This window comes from Monodon monoceros, unplaced genomic scaffold, assembly GCF_005190385.1.
Source record: "Monodon monoceros isolate NGI ecotype Baffin Bay Population unplaced genomic scaffold, NGI_Narwhal_1 Super_Scaffold_21, whole genome shotgun sequence".
NCBI lineage: Eukaryota > Metazoa > Chordata > Mammalia > Artiodactyla > Monodontidae > Monodon > Monodon monoceros.
Window position 1 is genome coordinate 5,262,411 of NW_021703778.1, and position 26,781 is coordinate 5,289,191.

Consider the following 26,781-nt stretch of genomic DNA (forward strand, 5'->3'; position numbering starts at 1 on the left):
TTAATCACCCTCCTATTATTAGACGTGTGGAATATTTTCAATTCTTGTGTCTATAGAGCATACGCTGATGTGGAACCTTGTGTGTCTTTGTCTGCATCTTGAATGATTTCCTTATGACAGAGTGTGAGCAGTGAAGTTACCGGGTCCAAAACTATGAACATTTCCAAGACTCCTAATACATATTGTCCAATTATTTTCCAGAAATTTGTACTTCCAACCAGTTATGTATGGGAGTAACATGTTACCATATCCCTACCAGCTTTGAGGATTATACTTTTAAGCTCTTCCCTTTACTGCCCATTCCCTTTGACCTGGATATTCTTCCAAGTTTCAACTTAAAAGTTACTTCTGCCGAGAAATATTCCCTAATTCTCTGTAGGAGTTCAGAGTATTTGGTTAAGTCAATGGTTCTCTACACTTTAAGACCTTCTTATATCAACCTTATGCTATTCTGAAATGAAATTCATAGATAATATCAGCTCACATTTTATACATACATTATATAAATAAAAATAAATTTGTAAGTGTAAGATTTAGGAGAAATAAAGCAAAGTAAAAAAAAAATATATGGGGACTTCCCTGGTGGCACAGTGGTTAAGACTCCATGCTCCCAATGCAGGGGGCCTGGGTTTGATCCCTGGTCAAGGAGCTAGATCCCACATGCATGCCACAACTAAGGAGCCCATCTGCCATAACTGACAGGGCGCAACCAAATAAATAAATTAATTAAATTAAATTAAATTTAAAAAGTTATGACAGTACGTTAAAAGCCTAGGCAAGCTGCACTTGAAGACAGAATGAAGTCGTAACTTGTTTGCTCCCTAAACCCTATCAGCGCTGCACTGAAAATGCAGGCCGACGTGGCTTTGTAGGTTGGTGAATTTTCTGAAACGGCGACCAATTCTTGGCAGATTTCCAGGAGGAAAAAGAGAACTTCTTTTGATTTACACTCTACTTGTAATCCTGGAAACTCCGCTGTGTGTTAGAATTGAGCAAAAATATTTTGCACTTGGCATATAAAACAGAGCTAGATTTTACACTTGTAACTGTCACTGCATTGAAGGTCACATAGGAGAGAGGAGAATCCTCGTTGTGTGTGACTGTCTCTCACATTTCAGGGTGTTTAGTTAATCTTGGGTCCCCAGCCACTAAATGCCAGTAGAGCCCCACCCCCATCCTGTTAATAATGAAAACAAAACCAAATATGCCTGCACGGATTTCCAAAATGCCTAACTGAGGTACCCGTGGAGCCCCATTGTGTTAAGTAGTAAAAGAGCATATTCTCTACTTCCCTGAATGTGACACTCACGCTTTTGAAAAAAAAGTGCTTGCTTCTTGTGAGTTCCTGTGAGCAGTGACTGTCTTTCACAGCAATATCACCAGTACAGGCCCTGGTGTTTGTTGATGCCTTGAAGATGTTAGTCGAGGGAATGGATTAGTAGGTGGATGGTTAGCTCTTCCAAAAGAATTCTGTGGAACAAAGGTAGTATGAATATCCGTGGAAGAATTCCTGATTTGAGTGAGGAACTTCAGAAAGGTCAAGAATAACGATAGCTGTTCTTCAGTCCACCTCTTCTAGCACTAGGCATTTCGCTAAGGAATTCACACGTTTGTTTCACCTGTTTGCTCCAACTGCTTGAGCTTGGCTTAGATTTAGTAACTTGTTCAAAGTTACTAAGTGTGGAGGTTTGTAAGTGACAGAGGTGGGAATTGAATCCAGTTTACATGACTCTGTAGACCATGCTCATGGCCACCACACTATAAGATACTGACTATTGATTTAAAATAGGTGGTCTTTATAATTCAAAGGAAATTTTCTTTTGCTCCTGACTTTCTAAGAGTTTTGTTTCTAATAAATAGGAATGCTAACAAACTTTTTGACATCTATAGAGATAAATAGTTTAGCTTATTGGATCTATTAGTGAGCTTAATTTATAATTTGAGAGTTATTTGTAGTGAGGTGGATGGACCTATAGTCTGTCATACAGAGTGAAGTAAGTCAGAAAGAGAAAAACAAATACTGTATGCTAACACATATATATGGAATCTAAAGGAAAAAAAGTGGTTATGAAGAACCTAGGGGCAGGACAGGAATAAAGACGCAGATGTAGAGAATGGACTTGAGGACACAGGGACGGGGAAGGGTAAGCTGGGACGAAGTGAGAGGGTAGCATGGACATATATACACTACCAAATGTAAAATAGATAGCTAGTGGGAAGCAGCCACATAGCACAGGGAAATCAGCTCGGTACTTTGTGACCACCTAGAGGGGTGGGATAGGGAGGGTGGGAGGGAGATGCAAGAGGGAGGAGATATGGGGATATATGTAGATGTATAGCTGATTCACTTCGTTATACAGCAGAAACTAACACACCACTGTAAAGCAATTATACTTCAATAAAGATGTTAAAAATATATATATATATAATTTGAAACAATCCTTGCATTACTCTTAACCTCATGTTTTATTTGATATATAAGCCTAACACTGGAGAGAATTCATTTTTCTAGAACTGTGTTTAGGATTTTTATATCTATATTAATAGGTGAGATCTACCCATAGTTTTCCTTTGTATTATCTATGTTGGGATTTGGTGAGATGGTTCTGAGACAAATTATTTGGGAATTGTTCCATGTTTGAGGGTTCCTTAGAACAAATTATATATGGGAATTATCTTTTCCTTAGAAGTTTAATATAACTTACCAGGTAGAGCATCTTCTAGGAGTTTTTTGGGGGGGAACTAATTGTTTGTATTATATTCAATTTTATCCATGGCTTATTGCCTATTCAGATTTTATTTTTCTTCTCCTTGAGATAATTTTAGTAATTTATATTTTTCTGGAAATAACCATTTCAAACATTCAACTATATTAACATAGTGCTGTACATAGAATTATCATATTAAACAAGTGTTTCAGTATCTGTGTATTCGTATCATGTTTGTCATTTTTAATTTTTTGTATTTGTGCTGCTTTTCTTTCTTTCCTTTTCTTTATTGATTAGGATTCTTGATTAGGATTACAGATCAATTTTCTTCTTCTGTTTAGGTTCGAGATGATCAAACCTTACTTGGAAAAGTCTGTGGCAGTGAAACCCTCTCTCACATTAAATCCATTACTAATAGTATCTGGATCAGGCTTAAAATAGACGCTTCTGTTGTAAGAGCTAGTTTCAGTGCTGCTTATCAAGTCGGTAAGAAAACTCATGCCTTAATTTTTAAATGTCTCATTTGCCTGATTATAACATTTTCATTTCTTGAAATAATTGAGTAATTTTACGTCCTCCAGTGGTAAGGGGAAAATTCCAATAGTAGTGTTACATTCCATTATGTCCTTCTGCGGAGTGAAGCTTTGCAGTAAAATTGAGGGCAACAGTCATTTATCTCTGGACAAACACTACTGTCTTTTTCATACTTCCAGCGTGTGGAGGTGAATTAACTGGAGAAGGGGTCATCCGCTCGCCCTTTTATCCTAATGTGTATCCAGGAGAAAGGATCTGCAGGTGGACCATCCACCAACCCCAAAGCCAAGTGGTTCTTCTCAACTTCACTGCCTTTGACACGGGAAGTTCTGCCCACTGTGATACAGATTATATTGAGGTGAGAGTAAAACACTTTTGAATATTTGCACTTGATTGGATATTATTAAAAATATTATGTCACGTTTTCCTCAAATCAGTTACATGAAACAAAACTAGTTTAGAGGTGCAAAATTCTCAACAAAATTCTAGCTAACTGAATCCAGCAGCATATAACGAGGATCATGTACCATGACCGAATGGGATTTATCCCAGGAATGCAAGGTTGGTATCTGTCCAAAAATCAGTCCGTGTAAAATAAAATAAAGGAAAAAAACCCAAAAACACCCACATAATTACCTCAATAGATGCAAGAAAAAAAAAGAAAAAAGAAAAAAGAAAAGCATCTGACGAAGTTCCATACCTTTTCATGATAGAAACACTCAACAAACCAAGAATAGAAGGGAACTTCCTTAATCTGATAAAGGGCATCTGTAAAAAAAAAAAACCCACAGCTAACATCATATTTAGTGATGAAACACTAAATGCTTTGCCTCTATGGTCAGTAACAAGACAAAGATGTCTGTTCTCACCACTTGTATTCAACATTATACTGGAGCGGAGCAGTGGGGCGGCCTCGGGGTCTCCCGGCCCTTCCCGGACTCGGCTCTGGGCTGACAGTGCCCCGCGGCCACGTTAGGGGTTCCCTCTCGGCCGTTTAGGGAGGGCCGCCGGTGCCCTCAGCTGCCTCACCTGGACACGAAGGCTGACCTTCTTGTCTTGACCACGAAACCAGGAATAACCAGGTGACATGAGTTAGTCCCTCCTTTCAGAGGAGTAACCTGCCGTTGCTAGAAACCGCAGGACGGTTCCTACACTGATGTGGACCCAACCCCAGGAGACACTAAGTGAAAGAAAGCAAAGAGTGGAAAAACGTGTGAGGATGTGCATTGTTGGCAGGTTTTGGGTGTTTTTTTTTAAAAGACCCACGAGGGTAGAGATGCCCACGAGCTCGCACAGGCAGAGTCCCTCCTGAAGGGCCAAAACGGGCAGTGAGGAAGCCAGCAGAGATGGGAGGACGGGGACAGGGGCGGGGGAAACAAGTTTGGGGATATTTGAGTGTGTGATCTAAACACACAAAGTCCTTTTATGAGGTTATCACATCATAAAGCGAGAAGGCAACGTTAAAAAAAGAAAAGTTGGGCTTTTTCAGCTGGAACCATGATAGTTAATAGATTCATGAGATTGAATTTATGAGGATAAAATTTTAAAGGTCAGTACTGGAGTATCAATATCCACTGCAAAGGGTTCGAATCGATGAGACGACCTGAGTCTTGGAAGCGAGACTGTTTTTGTTTCTGAGGGGAGGAGGGGGAGCCCGGCAAATAGAGGGAGCTCAAGCCCCATTTGTTGAATGAATAAATAAATGCCTTTCTGCTACAAGAAACAAACAAACAAACAAACAAAAACCTAGAAATTCTAGTTAGGACAATTAAGCAAGGAAAGGAAACAAAATGCATCCAGAATGAAAAGGAAAATACAATTATCTCAATTCACAGATAACATGATGTTGTATATAAAAAATCATAAGGAATCTATACACAAACACACACACACTTAAACTATTAGAACTAATAAACAAATTCAGCAGGTTGTGGGATATAAGATCAAAATATGAAAGTCACTTCTTTTTTATATACAGGAATGAACAATTTGAAAATGAAATCAAGGAAACAATTCCATTTACAATAGCAAAAAAGAATAAATATTGAGGAATATAGCTTTAAAAAGACATGTAAAATTTGTACTCTGAAAACTACAAGAAGTCATTGAAGGAAATTGAAGATCTAAATAAATAGAAAGACATCTCATGTTAATGGATTAGAAGACATAATAATGTTAAGATGGCAGTACTCCTTAAATTTATCTAAAGATTTAATTCAATCTCTACCAAAATCCCAGTGGGCACTTTTGCAGAAATTCACAAGCTGATTGTAAACTTCGATTGGAAATGCAAGGGAACCAGAATAACCAGAAGCATTGTTGAAAAAGAACAACATTGGTGGAGTCACACTTATGATTTTAAAACTTAGAACAAAACTATAATAATCAAGACAGTGTGTTATTCAGGTGAGGATAAAAATATGGAGCAATGGAACAGAATAGAAAATCCAGAAATAAATTCATACCTTTATGACCACTTGATTTTTGAAAAGGGTGCCAAGACAATTCAATGGGAAAAAGTAGTTTTTTCAAGTGGTGCTGAGTATGCACATACAAAATCGTGGAACTGGACTCCTTCCTTATACTATACACAAAAATTAACTCAGAATGGACCATAGACCTAAATTTCGTAGCTAAAACTATGAAACTCTTGAAGAAAACATAGGAGTAAATATCTGTGACCTTGGGTTAGGCAAAGCCTTCTTAGATCTGGCACCAAAAAATGCAACAAAAGAAAAATTGGACTTCATCGAAATTAAAAACAAATAATCTAATTTTTTAAATGGGCAAAGAATATGAATATATATTTCTTTAAAGAAGATGTACGAATAGTCAGTAAACACATGAAAAAGATGCTCAACATCACTAATCATCAGGGAAGTACAAATCAAACCACAATGAGATACTGCTTCACACCCGCTAGGATACTATAATCAAGAAGTCAGATAATAACAAGTGTTGAAATTGGAGCCCTTTTACATTTACACACTGCTGGTGAGCATTTAAATGGTACGGCTGCTTTGGAAAACAATTGGTAGTTCCTCAAAAAGTTAAACGTAGAGTTATCATTTGATCCAGCAATTCCACTTCTAGGTATACACTGAAGGGAAACGAAAATACACATCCACACAAAAATTTGTACGTGAATGACTTCAGTCGTTATTCATAGTAGCCAAAATGTAAAAACAACCTAAACGTCCATCAATTGATGTGTATTAATAAAATGTGATATATCCATACAGTGGACTATTATATGGCATTAAAAAGAAATGAAGTAATGACACATGATACAAAATGGATGAACTTTGAAAACATTATGCTAAGTGAAAGTAGCTAGTTATAAAAGGCCACATATTGTATGATTTAATTTATTTGAAATGTCCAAAAGATTTAATTTATTTGAAATGTCCATTCTATTTCTATAATATCTTATAGAAATAGAAAGTAAGTTAGTGGCATCCTGGGGCTGGGGTTTGAGGGGAATGGGGAGCGGCTGCTAAGGGGGATAGAGTTTCTTTCCGGGAGACTAAAATATTCTAAAATTGATTTTTACTATACAAATAAACATTTTAGAAAAAATTATTTTTGAAGCAGTTTTCCAAAATAAATATCTAACAAAATAAATGTGAACATATCTTTTTTACTTAGATTGGTAGCAGTTCCATTTTGGGTTCTCCTGAAAATAAAAAGTATTGTGGCACAGACATACCTTCGTTTATGACATCCGTGTACAATTTTCTTCATGTCATATTCGTGAAAAGTTCTTCTGCTGAAAATCATGGTTTCATGGCTAAATTTAGTACTGCAGCTTTGGGTAAGAGATTGATTCCCCTACTTTGCCTCTTGGGCTTGTATCAGAATAAGTGAACAATGGAAATAAATTATTATAGAAATTTAATCTACACTACAGATGTGTAGTCATCTACACTGTAAAGATTTTACAGTACGTGCAAAGAAAATATATATATTTCCTAATCAGCATATGTCGGTAATTAATTGATGTTTATTAATAAGAGAAAAACTAGGTTATCTTCAGTGACATAGGAGGAACCTTTTTCTTTTTGACCTTTTAAGGGATTATGATCAGATTATTTTATTTGAAATTATTTATTTGTTGGTTACTTGTTCTGATAATTATTATTATTTTTATTTCAACAGCATGTGGAAAAGTTCTTACAGAGTCAACAGGAAGCATTCAAAGTCCTGGCCATCCAAATATCTACCCCCATGGTGTCAACTGTACCTGGCACGTAATAGTCCAACCTGGTCACCTGATTCATCTGAGATTCAGGGAATTTCATCTGGAGTTTCATTACAATTGCACAAAGGACTATCTAGAAGTTTATGACACTGGTTCTCGGACATCTCTTGGGAGGTGAGATTATTTTGTTTTTCGATTTTTAACACAAAAACTTCCTGCTTTCTTGCACTCCTGCTTCAGTGATGGATTTAAAGTCCATCATGTTGTGTTATAAAAACCAGGTGAGATCAACACACTTCTCAGTGACCATTTCTACATCGCTACTCACTACTCTGTAGCCTTGGCCATTAGTAATTACCTTTCGGCATGTGGATATACCCATGAAGCCATCACCAAAATCAAGATAATGCACATATCCTTTACCCTCACACCTTCTTCCTGCCCATTACAATTCCTCACTTTGTTCCTCATCCCCAGCCCCAGGAATCTATGAAACTGCTTTCTATCACTGTAACTTAGTTTGCATATTCTGGAATTATATAACAGTGGCATCATTCTGTATGTGCTCATTTTTCATCTGAGTTTTCTCCGTCAGGCTAATATTTTGTTGAGCTCCTTTGACCTGAGGCTTTACAGTTTTATGAAATATGAAACATTTTGGACCATGAGTTCTTGAAACGCTTTTTCTGTCTCCCCTCCCCTTGGGACTCTGATTACATGTATCTTAGGCCATTTGATGTTGTGCCAGAACCCATTGATATTCTCTTCATTTGATTTTGTGTCTTTGTTCTCTGTGCATTTCATTTTGGAAAGTTTCTATTACTCTGTATTCAAGTGCACTAATCTTCTTTCCTACAGTGTCTATCTGCTATTAATCCTACCAAATGCATCTTTTCACATGGTAGTTTTCACTTCTGGAAATTCATCTGGGGCCATCTTTTATATCTTCCACATCTCTACTTTATACATTAATTTTTTGCCTCTAGCTTCTTAAATTGGTGGGATACAGTTATAACTATTTTTATGTCTTTGTCTGCTAATTCAGTCCTCCGTGTCATTTCTTGCTACGTTTAGATTGATCAGTTTTTCTTCTCATTATGGGTCATACTTTCCTCCTTCTTTTCATGCTTGGTAATATTTGATAGGATGACACACATTTTCAATTTTGTGTTTGTGCACTGGACACTACTGTATTCTTGGGCTTTGTTTTGGGATGCAGTTAAGTTACTTTGAAACAGTTTGATCGTTTCCAGTTTTGCTTTTAAACTCACTTGTCTCCTGTCTCTGAAGAGTCATTGTCCTTCACTGCTTGATAGCCAGTGTCTTGAGAGCCATTGTTCTATCTATTTTTGTCCAGATTTTCAGTTGTTTCAGATACAAGATTATGTAAATCCAGCCCCTGTTATTACCTCTTTGTTGGAAATAGATATCTCCTGATTCCTTTTTCCCCTTCTTTTTGTATTTCATTTTCTTTTTCCTCATCCATTTTTTGTTGTTGTTGTTGTTTTGTTTGTTTGTTTTTGCGGTATGTGGGTCTCTCACTGCTGTGGCCTCTCCCGCTGTGGAGCACAGGCTCCGGACGCGCAGGCTCAGCGGCCATGGCTCACGGGCCCAGCCGCTGCGCGGCATGTGGGATCTTCTCGGACCGGGGCACGAACCCGTGTCCCATGCATCGGCAGGCGGACTCTCAACCAGTGCGCCACCAGGAAAGCCCTCCTCATCCATTTTTTAAACATTTTTCTTTATCCATTATTTCCTTGAACTTATTTTTTCCCGCAGTTTTATTCTCCCTCTTCATTTTTTGATCTTTCTTGTCTTAATCTTTAAGTTTTTAAAATTCCTTCTTTTTTTCTATTTCTTTCTTATACTTGACTTGTAATCACTGAAAAATACATAATTTTTGCTGAATGACATAAACTACAATGATCTAGTCCAAATTTGGCAGACATGGGCATATAGAGAGACATTTAGAATATTAATTAATTCATCTACCTTTGTTTTGATCAAGATATTGTCATTTTTAACACTGAAATGGTATTATACACCTTTTCTTTTCCTTTTTCTTTTACAGAAATTAACTCATCTATTTCCCATATTTAATACTTTGTCTTATTTTGGTTTCTATTTTTTTCCCCCTGTCATTCCATTAAGGTACTTTTACCCACTGTTCTCTGAATTGAGATTTCTATTTTCTAGCCACTCCTTCTTATAAATGTTTCTCTAGATAAAAGCTCATGACATAATGTCTTTTAGCTTTACTACAAGAGTTTTTCTGAGTAAAATTGTTTTCTTCAACAAAAACTTGACATGGTTTAGTAAACAAACTCTTACCTCTGCATAGGCCAGCTGGGTAAAGACAATAGATTCCACCTGTATAAGGCTTACTATTCCAGGCACTGTTCTAAGTTCTTTATATACAGTGTATTAACTCATACAATTCTCAAAACAACTCTATGAAGTAGGTGGTGTCATCACCCCCGTTTTACAGATGGGAAAACTGAGGCATAGATGTTGAGTCCTCTGCCCAAAGTCATAAAGCCTCTAAGAGATAGACCTGACTCTAGAGTCTGTGCTCTCTGAGTTTATAATACATGGTTTTCCTTTGTTGCATAAGTGTGTTGATTACATTTCTATGAATAAGTTCAGTAATGTGCAGTATGGTGACTCCTATAGCTCGTAATTTCTAATTTCATTGAACTTCTGTTACAAGTCACACAGCTAAGCACATACATAAAACCATCTAAAGGAAGTAATCATGAATTGGATGATCTTTAGCAACTTTGTAAATGGTTTCTGCTTGAAATATACTTGTTTTTTAAGGTTAATAGGGGGTATTATTGTTGTTATTTTTTTTATATGTCCTAATTTGGGGTACCTCATTTCAAGCATACTGAAAGTTTTTAAACCTGTGTTCTTTCTTGGTTTCAAATAGATATTGTGGAAAATCCATCCCACCCTCTCTTACCAGTAGTGACAGCTCATTAATGCTTACATTTGTGGCTGACTCTGACCTTGCTTATGAAGGCTTTTTAGTAAACTATGAAGCAATTGATGCATCAGCAGGTAATGAAATAGCATTGTATGCTTGGTTTCACTTACTGCATTAAAGGGTAGTACTGTGAGAACACTTCATGCCAAAATCTGTGACATAATGAAAGATGCTTTTAGAATAAAGTGTAGTGACTTAAGTGCCTTCCATATTAAATATAGAGTAATGAAAAGGTAAGAGTATTTTATCAATGTTAAATTTTCTAATTTTGGTAATTGCACTCTGGTTTTGTAAGAGAATGTTTATGTTCTTAGGAATAATAAAGCAATGGGAGCAAAATATACGTATGTAGTAAATCTGAGTAAAAGGAATTTGGGAGCTTTTTCTTACAACTTTTCTGTGAGCTTAAAATTCTGTCAAAATTAAGTGTTACAAAAGAGACCAAACACTTATTTTAAGAAATTAGAGAAGGGGAGGGTGGGACGAATTGGGAGATTAGGTTTGACATAAATACACTACCGCGTGTAAAATAGATAGCTGGTGGGAACCTGCTGTAGAGCACAGGGAGCTCAGCTCGGTGCTCTGTGATGACCTAGATGGGGGAAAGGAGGGGAGGGAGGTCCAGGAGGGAGGGGATATAGGTATACATATAGCTGATTCACTTCACTGTACAGCAGAAACTAACACAACATTGTAAAGCAATTTTATTTTACTCCACTAAAAAAAAAAAAAGAAAGAACTTAGAAAAAGGACAACAGAATAAGAAACTACTACATGTAATTCTATGGCAGAAAATGAAAGATTTTTTGTCAAAATGTGCATTTCTAAATTTGACTTAATGAAATTGAATCTTTTCAGCTTCTTTCCTTTTAGTGTATTTTTCCTATTACTTAATTCTCATCATTACTCTGCTCTTTGCAAATGCAGTGTGAGAAACGAACACCCTTTGCCAGCAGGGTCTTTGAGGTCATGCATAAACCAGGGATGCTCCCAGCCCCAGAACCTATGGGATTTAGGAGGGTGCCATGTTTTCTTAGGCTCCTGTTCCCACCTGGGATGTGTACCTTTTTAGGGAATCTGGGTTTTCCTTTTGCATAATATTTAGAAAGATAGTTCATGGACCAAAATACTATGCAGTGTAGACATACAGGGGGTGGGGGTGTGTGACTGAGCTTCCCAAGCATTTCACACCTTTGATTGTCCCAGAAACGTGTAATTCTCGGAAGCTTAAGAAAGTACTGAGAGCGTTTCCCTGTACCAGATGTGCTCCCTCTGACACCGTCCTGCCTCCAGAACTCCCCAGCCTCTCATCTGTTAAAGCCCACACTCCCTTAAAAAAAAAAAAAAAAGGTAAATTAATCTTCCCCTTGGAGTTTCCACCAATTTCTCACTTATTTCCTCTCAGAGCAGCTGGCCACTATTGTTCATTTCAGGCTGTTCTCTGTAATAGTTCAAGTTCTGTTTTGGAAGCGTGGCTTTAGATTTCTCCAGGATCCTGAGTGTGAGAAAATCATACACCTTTCTCTCCTGTGGGCTCCACTCTCGAGATAGTTCATTATCCAGCTCCAGCACCTGGGAAATTGAATCCCCAGCAGTTACAGTTGGTTATGTTATGTGATTGACATGTTTACTGGACTTCGTTCAGATTTTTCACATCCAATGACCAAAACCGGCTTCTCAAGAAATTCTAGTTGCACACAATTTTCCATACTTTTGTGGTTTTATATGCCTCATATTTTTGGCCCAAACCACAGCTGAATATTAGATTAGGATTTGGAGCGAGTCACTTGAACTGTCTGGGCCATAGTTTTCTCATCTGTAAAATTAACGGATTGGATCTGATGATCTTTTGGATGTCTTCTGCCTTTAATCAACTATGAACACAAGTTTAATTTGCTGCATGAATAAACTAGCTGTAACTCAGATAACAAACGATACAGGTGGGACCTCCTAAAATATTATGGAAATCTTTGTAACAATATGCAGTATCTCTGCAATGACTCACACAGCCTCGTTAAAACCAGCTGGCTTGTAAAGCAATATCTAGTGCAATAGGAGTAATCTGGCAGGGAGGATGATAAATTTTAATTCAGAAAGATAAGATACAGGTAAAATAAAAGTAAGTTCTGAGAAAGGAAAGAAGCAAGCTGGACAGAAAAGAAAACTGACAAAGAAAAGACAGGTGATGAGAGAGAAGGGCATCCTGAGGTGGCAAACCCTAAAGACTCTCCAGTCCGCCTCCCCGTGAGGTCATCGCTACTTTGGCTGTGTTTGGTCCAGACAGGGCTGAAATCACAGACAAGGAAGCGTTTGCTTTCCACCCCTTGGCTGAGCCTGGCTGGTCTCTGTGCGCCTGCCCTTTGCTGGATGATTTCATCAGCCTGACGACCACAGTCAGATATTCTAAACAGCAATCTAATCACTGGATCCGGGAGGCCGTACGGCACCCTCATCTTATCATTTAGGAGCCTGTCTCAGTTTCCCATAGAGGAGGACACGAGGGATGGGCTCTCATGAATTGCTGAGGGCACCCCTGAAGGACTGCTCAGGGGAGGACGGCTCAGGAGACTGATGTGCAGGTCGGGCTGGTCACAGCCAGGCGGGCAGCCCGAGTCTGAGTTCGCTGCCCACCTGGAAAGAGGGGGGTGGTGGGATGCTTTCTGTTCAGCTGTCATCTTATTTTTGACATTTTCTGCAGTGTTAGGGAAAAGTGTCAACGGACGCTCAGTCACTGGCCCTCATCCTATCTTACTGCTTTAGCAAAAGTTATCTTTAGGCACTAATGACAGTCCTGGGTTGTTGGCTTTTCGTCCGTTGGCACCACAGGTGTGAGTTTCTCTGCTGTTTCCTGCCTTCATCTGGTAAAGGTTAAATTTCCTGACTTGAATCCAGTTACTTTTCCATCTGTAGTTGTACCATGGGGCTGTGATGTCAGCCCCTAAATATGTGTGTGGGAGGAAAGAGATTGACTTCTGCTCCTTGCTTGACTCCCTCCCCCATCAGCGTTTCTGCTTTCATCCAGATGTGCCTGGGGCAACAGAGACAAAGACCTAACTAGAAAATGCTGGCGGCTAGAAACCCTTACGAATTTCTTAGTAACTGATTTATGAACCCGGGGTTTAAGTGTTTGCTAATTTAACGTACAAAATATTTGAATTCAGAGACAATATGCTTGATTAGTTAACTTTAATTTAAACTGTAATTTTATTTTCTGTCAACACCTACTGCATATACGTCAATATAATCCTACCAAGAGGGGACTTTAAAAGGATAAGAAAGAATAGAGAAACGTACCTGACACACTTTAGACTTTAACATTAGAAGAAAACCTGTATAACCTCTAGTCTAGTGTTTTTCAAACACTGAAGCATTCATGACTCCTCAGTGGGTCATGATATTATCTTATCAGATTGCTACCTACATTTGCGAAAAGTATGGAATAGAATAGAAAAGAATAGACTAGAAAATATCAGAGCTTATCATGAAGGGTTTGGTGTTACTTCATGAAACCTCTTTGCATTATCTGTGTATGTGCATGATTGATGTAAATGTATTTTTATGGTGTGCCAGAAAACTCAAAACACTAATCTAGTCTGATTACCTTATGTAGTCCAATTACCTTATTTTTCAAATGAGGAAAATTGAAGTCCAGAATTGAATTTATCCTCCCAAGAATACACAGCTAAGTTGGTTTAGAAGCCACACACAAGCAATCCAGTTCAACCATGGAATTCATTTGTTTTACCAAATCTAGACTAGTTCTTAGAAAAGCTCTCGATGCCCTGCACATGGGGGTGGCTGGTAACATCCCATTCAGAGCTACAGTAGAACGGCAGTGGGCTTTTCCTATTTTTTGCTAGGGGAAGAGCTTTACAGTTGTTTGGGGAAATGTCCAGGAAGTATCAGAAGCACATCAACATTAGGTTAAAAGTCGGCCCTGGGCTTCCCTGGTGGCGCAGTGGTTGAGAGTCCGCCTGCCGATGCAGGGGACGCGGGTTCGTGCCCCGGTCCGGGAAGATACCGCGGAGCGGCTAGGCCCGTGAGCCATGGCCGCTGAGCCTGCGTGGGCTTTCACGTCCTTCTCATTCCCCGCTCAGAGTTCCCACCTACCCGGCAGTGGGTGTTTAGTGCTGTTTTTCATCCATCACCCTGGATATGAGCCCAGAAGAGGCATCTAAGAGTGAGAAGTCAAGAAATCATTACCAGAAGGGAAAGCGAGGGTTTCTTTAGAAGAAATGCATAGAGAGAGTCTGTTTCTATTTTAAAACTTCAATCCGGCAGAGCCGTGTTCTCAAACTCTAGTGTTCATTGGATGCTCGAGGTGGGGTTTTCTTGTTTCAGATTCAGGTATCAGAACCCCACCCAGGTATTCTGATTCACATAGGTCTAGGGTAGGTTTTCACCAAGCAATTCAAGTGGTTCTAATGAAACTTTGCATTTCATCAGAGACTCTGAAAGTCAAGTCCTAGCATATAAATTGCTGTAAAATTACAACTGAGGTGTAATGGTGGATTGGGCTGTAACTGCTCATGGGGGAAAATACTTTCTATTATTTGGTGAAAGAAAGGCTGAAGGTGAAGTCAGAGCCTCCGTTCTAGTGCCAGCCTTGCTGCTAACTTGGAAAGCTTTGGGCAAGTCACAAGCCTCTCTGATTCTTTCTATCCAACTTGAATTCTGTATTTTCTGCTCTGAGATATTCAGATATTTTTAAGGTTTTTTAAGTACGTCTATTGATCTCTTAAAGATTTACTTTCTCATTGGTCAGTAGTTTCTCATATTTTTGTAGATATGGGTTTCCCAGCACTTCCCAGCTCAGTAGATTTATCTTATTTAATTTATCATATTTCTCAGTTCTTAGAATAAAAATGCTAAACAAAACATTGTGATATTCTTAGTTTTCTACTCACCTTCATTTCTAAATTGACATTTCATGCTTAGAGAAACCAGGGATTAATAAAGACCACAGGATTTGGAAAGGAAGCACTTGGGGTTGACTTTTATCTTTGTCGTGTCTGAACTAAGTGATTTTCAGAGCTTAACCTCCAGGAGTCTCATATCCTTCACCTGTACCTTCATCTCTAAGAAGTGGAGGTTATAATGCCTGGTTGTTTCACATAGTTGGGGAAGATAAAATGAGACATTTTCTGTGAAAATTATGTAATAGGTGTAAACCGCCATGATTGTGCCAGATTTAAAATAGAATTACTGATATCCAAATACAGTTTTACAATAGCTGCTTTAGTGATTTAGCTTATATTCATGTTCATTAAAATTGGTCATCGATATGGGAAAAGAAAAAGCCATGACCGTGACCACCTAGCAGAAAATTGTAGGCAAATGTTAAATTTGGGTTAGGGAGGCTTCTTCTTTCCTCGTGAAGAAATTGAACCTGTAATTTTATATTCTCTCAAGTCTTCACTTTGAAGGTTGTTAAACCAAATATGCCAATAAAAGCAGATGGCGGTTCCGGGGTTCATTAGAAAATCTGAGGTCATAGGTATTCACGTAAACACAAGAAGTTTCCTAGATGATTTCAGAAAGCACCACCTATAGGTGGATCCCTAGTGTGATTGGCTAATCACAAAAGTTATCTCACAAGCCAAAGCAGGGAGGTGGTGGAGCAGCTACCCATAATCTAGGGTCTCCCTAGGAGATACATTCTTCTATCTACAGGGTCAGTTTATCCTACTCCCATCACCCAAATCGCATGGGACGATACCATCATTGCTTTTTGAGTTGGAGATTATCTGTGTTTTGAATTTTCCCTTGGATAATGAGCTGAATGCTATGTTACTAACACTTATTTAAAGGTGCTTAGTAGAGGCAGACACACCTTGTGATTTTTAGAAAAATACGGTTTTGTGATTTTGTAGTGGTCCACAGCAGATGTTTGTGTACTTCCTCTTTTCTTTTTTTTTCTTTTGAAGTTGGTCAGAAAGAAAGATGTGAGAGGCCTACTAATAGCTGTCTTTGATCTTCGGAGATGTGTTTTTCCACTGCTAGTTCAGTTGAATTTAGTGGATGGAAGAAATCTACTTTTCTTCTTCGTCTCTTTGTAAATGTTGTTAGACCATAATAAAGGGCAAACTGCCATTGGATATGAGTTTTCCTTTGGCTACGTAAGATATAAACAAAAGGCATTTTTCGTGTTTGTATCTTGTGTTGATGTAAGAAGCATCATGGCAACACATGAATATCCTTTTATGGGAATATATTCAACTTTAGTTATTTGTGGTTTATTGCAAAGCGTAAGAGGAAGCCAAAGTCTAGCGTATTCTCAGTATACTGCCTCTAAGCATAAGCCTACTGATACTCCCCAGTATCAATATTATTCTATAAACAGCAATTTACACTGTCAAGGGAAGAACACGTGAACATTGTACAGATTTCAGAGTTAGATAAGAGGACTTACTAACCTTTCAAGAAACAAGTACGTTAAGTTTAGAGAACCATTGTTTTTCTCTCTGTAATACAAATTAGATATGTGAATCTCATAAAACTACAGTCAAATTTTAACATTAAATATTCTATCATTTAATATTTGTAGCAGGTGTACCTGCTCCAGCCTAGCAGGAGCTACTCTCTGGCATGACTTTCTAAGTCTCACCCCATGCTTGTCCAGTCCAGGCTCTGGCAGGAGTTCATAGGGAACTTTCCGCAGATGGCTGGTTCCCCTCTCCGTATGTGTCCTCCTCACTGGAGCAGTGCCAGTGCCTTTGGAAGCCCTATACTCTGATCCCTGCTTCCTCAGCTCAACAGGACTGTCATTCACTACTTTGGCTTCAGCTGTGGTCAGAAAATTCTTGGCCCAGATAAAAAGCCAAGGAAATCAAGACTCCTACCTCATGAATTTTCTTTCTGTCAAGGATTGCAGTCTTGGACTGCCTGTGGTCCAGTGCCTCCTATATTTTGTCCAGTTTTATAGCTGTTATGGAGAGGGGCTAGTCTAATATTAGTTACTTGCCATGGCTGGAAACAGAGATTCCTATAACTTAAATTTAGTAAACATTATAAAATATTAAAGAATCACAATATACCCAGGAGAGAGGACAGGGGAAAATGAGGTGAGAAAAGTGGAAGGAGTAGGGATGGCGTAGAGACAAGGGTAGGAAGTTAGATACTTGTCCCCCACTTCTTAGTTTTCAGCACATTAAGTAATATACTTTTAACAAATATTTATTAGATGTGATCTGGGCCGGGTACTGTGGTGACAATTAATAAAGGTTAACAAGGTCCCATTCATATCTCAATGAATGAGAGGAAAGGCTTAGTAGAGGAAATATACTCACATAAACACAATCACAATAAAATATATATTGGGGGTTCAGATTGCAATTTGCATAAAGCTTTATTGAGCACAAGGACATTAATTCTGTTTGATCAGGAAATGTTTCACAGAGGAAGTGATATTTGAATTTGACTTTGAATGATGGGTAAGAGTTTATTTGTTATAGGTGTGTTGGGGAAGGAGGGCAGGTTGTCAGATACAGCGTGTTAAACAAAGTGAACAGCGTGAAGATCATTTGAATACCTCAGGGACCGTTTTTTACCTTTGTGCCAACAATGGAAAAGAAGCTTGATGTGTAAATCAGAATTTCAGTAGGGATTCACACCCACCTGCCCGTTACAAGTACTACAATAATCACTTCCATATGGACAAGGTACAGGGAAATTACTCAGCATTACCTCTCAAAATTTTTCATTAAAATTTCCTTTACTTGGGAACCTGATTATACAGGCCATTCTCCTGCAGACTCATTCCAAGTTGCACTGAAAACACTCAGTGCAATTGTATCTCCCCTCTGGGGGTAGAGTGGGAAAGCAAGGAACAGTATCATTTTAAGAACAAGTGAAACGGGCAGAGAATTCGCTCTCGATATTTGATTTATTGGCTAAAGCTGTTTGACTGCAGGGGTGGTCAATTAGTCTGTAAGTTCGTCAGCTCAGGGAGACTGGGTTACAGCCTTCACTTACTGTCCGTTTGATCCATAAGTTTTTATCTTAGTAATACTCATTAGTGGATCTGAAATACTTAATGTACCGCCTCTTCACACACATTCCCGCCCCTCTCCTGCTCTCCCCTGCTTTTTCTCTGCCTTTTCCCTTCCTTTTTTTCTCCCTTCCTTCCTCTCTCCCTCCCTTCCTTCTTTTCTTCCTTGACCCTTGAAGAAATATCTTGGCAGACTGTAGAAAAGTATAGAAGTATATACAACATTCATCCCTCAAGTTAAATATCACTGTCAACTCCTTCAATAAATTAAGCCTTGATTACTTGCTGTTTAAAATCGAGTAAACCAAATGCATGGTGAATGCCAGTTCTCTGAAGGCCGTACATAGGTAGGAGAACCTGTAGTATTTCCTGTGCATCTCTGTGCTCTCAATGCCAGTGGTCCCTCTTTTGTTTTCTGAGTATGATTATACAGCTGCAACTGGGGGAAATAGCACACCTGAACATCCTCATTTTCTTTTTTTTATTCATCATAAAGTATAATAGTTTATTCTCCTCCAAAACCTGTCAGTCAAAGACCTGTGTCTACTCCTAGATCCTAGATTTATGTTATTACTGGATCCAACTGAAGATACATTAAGAATGCATTGAAACCAGACTTTCTTTGGAAAATATCTCAGATTTGGAGGGCATTTGGAGTGGGTTGGTTAGTGACTAGAGAGTCTGAAGGACTGAATAGGTCAACTGTTAAAGTAGAACAGTTAGTCGTTATCTAGGACATAAACTTATCCAGGTACTATCTAAATGTTTCATATGAACGATCTAATTTATTCCTCACATTTATGCTCTGCTTTTCTTACACTTTTCTGTTCTATTTCGAAGCATAATGATGGTCACTACCATTTACTGAGCACGTAGCACGTCCAAGTCCTTTAATTGCATTATATCTCTGACGCTTGGGTGTGCACTCAAAGATAGTTACAACTCCATCTTAGAGATGAGGGTCAGAGAGGTGAAGCAACTTGCCTAAAGTTGTACAGTTCGTCATTGTTTGAGCTGGGCGTTGATTCAAGGTCACTCTGATCCCTGGGTCTCATCTCCTATTTATCACCCTGTGGCTGAGTACCAGCTTTGTCATTTCTCATAAATTCATGCTTTGACAAAAACCATTTTGAAAGAAGGGTACAAAAAGAAGAACAGAACTGAATTATTGCTAGGCCTCCCCCTGTGATTTCTGCAGTTGAGCCAAATTTTTAATGTTTATGATAATTTGCATGGATTAAAAAAATTATAGCACTTCCAAGAACCAAAAAGTCGCGATTATATGTAACAAATTCCACTACACAGCTTAGGTTTACTATTAGTAATTGTTTTTGCCTTTGAGACCAAAAACTTTGTTCTGAAAGGAAATCATTCTTTGAACATCCCCGAATGGCCTATTGAAAATCCAGTATTTTGGCAAAAATTAATGAAGTGTATATTACTGAATGTCTGGTAAATGTAGTATAACATTTTTTATTTCCTCTCTTGTGATCTGTTTCTTTTCACAGCATGCTTGGAAGACTATACAGGTGAATCTGGGACTCTCACTTCTCCAAACTTCCCCAGTAATTATCCCAACAACTTAGAATGCATTTATAGGATCACGGTGAAGACCAGCCAACAGATTGCATTGCACTTCACAAACTTCTCCTTGGAGGAGGCCATTGGGGGAACTTGTGTAGCAGATTATGTGGAAATCAGGTGAGCACCTTTATTTCATCATAATTTTTTTCATTATTTATTTTCATTCATAATCTTTCTTGGAAAGGTTAAGGAAAAACTATAGAAATTTTCTGTAAAGCTCCCTTTTGTGCTCTTTCTTGCAAGATAGAAAGTTTGTCATTCTGTACTGCTGAACTGAATGAAGAAGCATTTTCAGAACTCTAATGGAAAACTGATGAACTCATAAAAGTGCTAACAAAAGATCAAGATGAAAAAAAAATTAATTACATGGGACTGAGTGAACCGATGAGGGTGATTATAATTTTTGTGACTTTCTGTTTGAATAAAAATAAATAAATAAAAAATAAAGTTTGTCATTTGGAACCTGGCTTAACAGTAGGAAAACAAAATTGCATAAGATTCAGTGGTTATTTAGAAGTGATTATTTTATTGGGAATATTTAAAAATAAACTCTGAATTTTATTTGGGCAGAGTAAACAGATATACTACTGGTCTGAAATTAGACACTTGCAATTCAGGTACTGAATACCTACTTTATGTAAAATCAATTTAAGTTTTAGGCTGTTTACTGTCCATTTAGTCTAATTTGTCATAAAAACGATGTTAAGATAAAGTTTTCACAAAGTTTTTTTGTGTTCAGATAATAAATTCTAGGCTTGTGAATTTCAGTGCAAGGCTTTATTCTTTAATTCTTTAGTGCTTTGAAAGAATGGGTTTTAAACAGTTATATTTGCAATAAAGGTGAGTTAAGTTATACATTAATATCTCCCAAAATCATTACATTGAGTTAAATTAGACTAATCAATTTGGTGTGCATCTGTGTTAAATTTTTTATTTGACATTTCAAAAGCCTAGAATCTTATACTATTTTACAGTAAATTTTGTTCTATGATGTAAAGTAAGGTACTAAAACAATAAAGCATTATCATGCCATGTAATGCTAAAACAACATAATTTTCAGCAATCATTGGACTTTAATGTTGAGTGAATATTTTTTTCTAGGCTTGAAAAAGCTATAGATTATAAACGAGATTTAAGACCCTAAAAGTTCTTGGGGAAAGAATTATCTTCAAAATTTTGCTTAACTATGTCAAATATATTAAATTTTGAAAATTTTCAAATGAGAAGAAAAACATTTAAGTTTTCTCTATAAAATTAAGCAACATTTGTTTCTACTGTTAATAATTATGGTTTCTTTATCCTTTGTTCTCTGACCCATTTGCCAGATGCTTTATTTGAGAGGGAGAAGATTAAACACTTTTTCTCCATTTGCAACTGGTTATATAAAATGTCATGCCAACCACACATGATGGTTATTCTATGTTATTATTCATATATTATTTAATGAAGTGAAAAATTGAAAACTTGAAATTGTTTTTAGAATATTTGAGAGAGAGGTTGACTGACAAACTTATCTGTTTTTGATCTCAAAGTTCAATTAATGTTAAATGTTTATATCGTAATATTATCAATACCCTAACAAATGATCACGTCTGTATTTTGTCACAGGAATGGAGGCTATGAAACTTCACCACCCCTGGGGCAATACTGTGGCTCCAATCCACCTCCAAGAATCATCTCCCACAGTAACAAACTATGGTTAAAATTTAAGAGTGACTTCTTTGGCTCAGGGCCTGGATTCTCGGCTTATTGGGATGGGTCATTAACAGGTAAATGGCCAAGACTTGTCTTTTATTGGAGAGTCCAGTCTAACTGGCATCTTGATTGTTGGATTGCTGTGCTCTTATCTATTTTTTTCCAGCTGTATTTTGTCAGTACTATTTATAATAAACTTCAACATTGTGAATATTTCTGAATTAACAGTAGCCGTTTTGTTTTCATTTTTGAAGGGCAAAGTAAGGGAAAATGTTCTAGTTCCCTGGTATAGTTCATCAAGCTGTTCGTCTTGGTTAGGAAAAGGAAAGTACATTGACGTGAATTAGGGTTACAGGCTAGCTACTCCTTGGTGGTGCAGTTTTGTTTTGCAACTTGGTTTAAAGGGGAGTGACAGTAGCACCAGTTTGATATAGACAAGAAGTTGCAGTTTTACCAGAAAGGAAAGGATGTGTGTCATCTCATGTCTCTCTCCCGTAGGTTGTGGAGGCAATCTCACCACTCCCACCGGCATGTTCACATCTCCCAACTACCCGATGCCCTACCACCACGGCTCCCAGTGCCACTGGTGGTTGAAATCCAGCCATGGCAGTCCGTTTGAACTGGAATTTGAAGACTTCCATTTGGAGTACCATCCAAACTGCACTTCAGATTATCTGGCCGTATGTATAAAGTTTCACTTGTAGCCTCCACTGCTTCCATCTTGCCCAACACACCTTAATGCATCATTTTTTATTTTTGAGATTCGGGAAAGGGGAACATTTAAACAAAAGATCCATATTAAAAACTGAAACAGAATAAAAAATTAAAAGAAAATTTGATGAGAATAGCCTTCTAAGTACAGCATATATTAATGAATGTCTTGGTACACTAAGTACTTAAAATATCAGTATACTGAATATGCACTGTTAAGATTTGGTTAAAATCTCCTGAAAGGGGTTGTGAGATTTATAACAATTATTATCTACATAATTTCTATATATACACTGAAAACTAACAATCTAGAAGATGTATTAGAGGGTGAATTAGAGAAGATAATTGAAGTCATCGAAACAGGACTTTTTACAGTATCAGCAAGTCACCCTCGTCCATTGAAAAACCATCTAAATAAAAAATGTATTAAAGTGTAATAAATTATAAACTATGAACTAAAAAAGCAAGGAAGACTACTGATAATAGCTATGGTCTCCAAAACATGTAATAATCCTTCATTTTCAATCTTTACATTTCAACCTGGGTTCTGAGTTCATGGCTCAAGTTTATAGACATTTAAATATAATTTTAAAAGCTATTTTGATTCAGGACTTTTCTTTTGTCATATCATTTTGTATTTCTTCCCCACTTCTTAAGAAATACAGTGTCCTTTAGATAGTGTTTATAGCCATAACCATCTGACATTTAAAACATTTTCTTAAAGGTATATGATGGGCCAAGTACCAGCTCTCATCTACTAACTCAGCTTTGTGGGAACGAGAAACCGCCTGTCATCCGTTCTAGTGGAGACAGCATGTCTTTAAAACTGAGGACAGATGAAGGTCAGCAAGGACGTGGCTTCCTGCTTAAATACCACCAGAGTAAGTGTGTGTGCCGGTTGCTTGGTGCCTATAGTGGGTCTTCAATCTCTGGATGCATGAAGCAAATTGAAATAAGTGTAACCCATTGGTTTGAGCAACTGAAAGAAATCTTACCTCCTTATGAAAAAAAAATTTAACTCTATCTGAGGGAGAAACGCTTACGCCTTGAATTTAATGTCCTGCAACTAAAGCACGTGGTAAGCTACAGAAACTTGGAAGCGGAATATGCTCAGACAGTTGCAATTCAGCTAAAGATCAGTGTAACAGGTTAGCAGCTAATGGGTTTTCATTTGGATTAAACATTACAAACTTCTAATTAGACATTATTCCATTGTACCGAAGTGTATCGAACACTACTGTTTTTGGCTTCTATCTCAAAAGATACTTAAATTTTATTAAGGGAGACTATGCTTATGAATCATATGTGAAGTAGGCACATTCTTTGCTGTGGAAAAATCTGGTCATTGTAGAGATGCCGTTTTAAAATCTGCTTTCCCTTGAGGCAAGATGGTGGAACTAAAGGAGTATTGAACAAAGAGTCAAGGGTCCCAGGTGTTTGTCCTGACCCCCAAGTCCCTCGGAAGTTCACTTGTTTTCTCTGGGGTTACATGACTTTCTCATAAAAAAAAGATTACATTAGTTGATCAGGAAATCTCCCTTCTAGCACTAGAATTAAATACTTCCTAAATTTAGTTTCAAAATGAAAATTCAAGAAAATAAGTTTTCCTTTAATTTATGTTATTTAATGAACAACTTATTTGTGTTTTAAAAAGTAGAGTTCGTTGCCCCACCAAAGCTAAGTTTATCCATAATTTTGGTACAATTACCTAAAAGTGGAATGAAACTTACAAGATCATAATCGGAACACACAGATTATACCCTTTGGATTAGTGGAAAGTATTAATATTTAACCTTGAAATGGGTGAATTTGAGGCTCACATTCACTTACTCCTGAGAGTTACGCTACATTCTAGGTAGTTTTGAATATTGAGTTTTAGTGATGTATGGCTTTGTTCTTCAGAAATTCATTGTTAGTGTATGAAAATCTCTCCCCAGTTTTATCAAGGGATGTATCTGTTTGGTTGAGCATAAAATCGTTCTCTAATATTATTATTGCTGTGATCATTTGTTTCTTGATTATAGTCACACTGATTATTAAAGGTCCCTTCCTTTTCTTTGTATTCCTGTGATATTTTGTTTTTCTCTAATAATGTCAGAACACTGAAGGAGTAACGTAGTGCACAGGGATCTAGGTCCTTAACGGTAGAATCGGAGCTAACCGGTGAGATTTTCTGTGCAATCTGCCATTTGAAATTGGAGGTTTGCGGATAGTACGATGCCTGAGAACTGGGAGACAACCATAGGGTTTAATGGAATATATTTTCCCCTGCCCTGTTGTGTAGTCATCGAGGCCCATGGTACCTACCTGTCTAATAGATGTAACTTCTCGCAGGCACCCAAAACAACAAAATTCTTCTTTAGAAATCCTTGGTGGGCAAAATTGTGACCTAAATACTTTTCAGAAGAAAGAGTTTTATTCCCTTGTTCCAGCAAAGGAAGATTTTGAAGACCCACAAATGTAGGCTTGTCCATACCAAAGCTTACAAATGGTGTCCCAGCCACCAGTGGAGAAGCAGTGCAGTAAAAATGCATCTATGAACCACATTTTTCAGAGACAACGTTTTTGATGTAGTATTTATTTTCCCATTCTCTTTTATTGCACATCGTACAATATGAAAAAGACTCGAGAAGAGGCCTGCACAGGCCTTATTCAAGCCATTAAGTTTGGCGGAATTTGGCGCTGACTCCCAGGACTACCCCGTACCTAGAAGTCCCTAGCACGGTTTTGTTGAAAATTCAGCTGACGGAAATGCCACCACTGGCTTGAAGACTTTATTCAGAATTTAATGTTTTTATTTCTTCTTCAAATCCTTTACATTGCTTCTGTTCGTTTGATACTTCCTGATGACTAACTGGAGGAATAACGGAGTCTTTATTATGAATTTCATGCTGACTTTTGAATGTTCAACAAAGCCATGTTGTTATTCATTTTTAGCCCTCACATAGGACTTTGTGTTTTTAAACTGTTGAATTTAAAGGCCAAGATTTCTGTCCCTTCCAAATGCTAAAGTTAGAAAAACAGAAGCATGGAATGTTTAATACACTTTTCTAAACAAGCAAATTGGACTGATGTCTGAGTCGTGCTAAGCTATTCTGCTCTGCACCAATTCACAGGAATTTGATGCCTGTTTTAACGCAGGGAATTTTCATGACACTTTAAGGTTTATGAATTCACTTAAGTATTATTTCACATTTGTTCTAAATGGCAACCGTTTCCCTATAAAGATGCTGCACCAACTACATGTATATATATGCATGTATGTGTGCGTGTGTCTGTATACTCACATACATATAGGTTTCTCACACTCACATACATATAGGTTTCTTTTTTTTATAAATTTATTTTTTTTTAATTTTCATTTTTGGCTGCGTTGGGTCTCTGTTGCTGTGCGCGGGCTTTCTCTAGTTGCGGTGAGCGGGGGCTACTCTTCATTGTGGCGCACGGGCTTCTCATTGCAGTGGCTTCTCTCATTGCAGAGCACGGGCCCTAGGAGTGCGGGCTCAGTAGTTGTGGCACACCGTCTCAGTAGTTGTGGCTCGCGGGCTCTAGAGCGCAGGCTCAGTAGTTCTGGCGCACGGGCTTAGTTGCTCTGTAGCATGTGGGATCTTCCCGGGCTAGGGCTCAAACCTGTGTCCCCTGCATTGGCAGGCGGATTCTTAACCACTGCGCCACCAGGGAAGCCCCATAGGTTTCTTTTTAACCTAGCTGTTTTCCTAAAGGAAAATCTCACACACATCTTGGAGCAATTATGATATATATGACAGTGGTTCTTAACAATCATTATTATTTTTTCCAGCGTGTGAGAACGTGGTGATTGTGAATCAGACGTATGGCATCTTAGAGAGTATACATTTTCCAAATCCCTATTCTGTCAATCAGCATTGCAACTGGACCATCCGAGCAACAACTGGAAACACTGTGAATTATACGTTTTTAGCCTTTGAATTGGAACATCACACGAACTGCTCCACCGACTACTTAGAGGTATGTGTTCTGAAGCTAAATAAATCACTGCATTTTCAGCTCAAGTTAGCAAGCCAAGATAAAAGTCATCGTGCTTTGTAGAACCGAATCTCTCACCCTGCCCTACATGTCTATAGTATGCCAACTACCCATGGTATTTGAATAGGTATATTTCATGTCTCTTTCACTGCATCATCTTGATAGTAAGGGTATTTAATCTACTAAATTATATTCACAAATAGCTATGTTTTTAGGTTTCAGTGTAACTTCTGGACTGAGTAATCTCATATTACTTAAATAATGCAGAAGTAGAAGGATAGCTTCTGGTTTTTGTTGGTTGTTTTTATGTTCTCTGTAAACAAGAAATCAGAAAGTATTTAAGTATCATGGCTTTATTTAACAC

The 26,781-nt window shown here is 37.8% G+C and overlaps 1 protein-coding gene across 4 annotated transcripts in view; it reads left to right on the forward strand.

Moving 5' to 3' along the window:
* CUBN (cubilin) overlaps positions 1 to 26,781 on the forward strand; it is a 264,461-nt gene that overhangs the window by 41,898 nt on the left and 195,782 nt on the right. For all 4 annotated transcript variants that reach the window (XR_003795949.1, XM_029238289.1, XM_029238291.1 and 1 more), the window contains exons 18-27: positions 3,050 to 3,194; positions 3,422 to 3,600; positions 6,891 to 7,056; positions 7,401 to 7,617; positions 10,376 to 10,506; positions 19,931 to 20,123; positions 21,615 to 21,775; positions 22,200 to 22,381; positions 23,137 to 23,293; positions 26,212 to 26,399. Coding sequence is in view for 3 of the 4 variants with exons in the window: in XM_029238289.1 (XP_029094122.1) it covers positions 3,050 to 3,194; positions 3,422 to 3,600; positions 6,891 to 7,056; positions 7,401 to 7,617; positions 10,376 to 10,506; positions 19,931 to 20,123; positions 21,615 to 21,775; positions 22,200 to 22,381; positions 23,137 to 23,293; positions 26,212 to 26,399 (1,719 nt within the window). In the remaining variant the exon portion in view is untranslated. The remainder of the gene's footprint in view (positions 1 to 3,049; positions 3,195 to 3,421; positions 3,601 to 6,890; positions 7,057 to 7,400; positions 7,618 to 10,375; positions 10,507 to 19,930; positions 20,124 to 21,614; positions 21,776 to 22,199; positions 22,382 to 23,136; positions 23,294 to 26,211; positions 26,400 to 26,781) is intronic.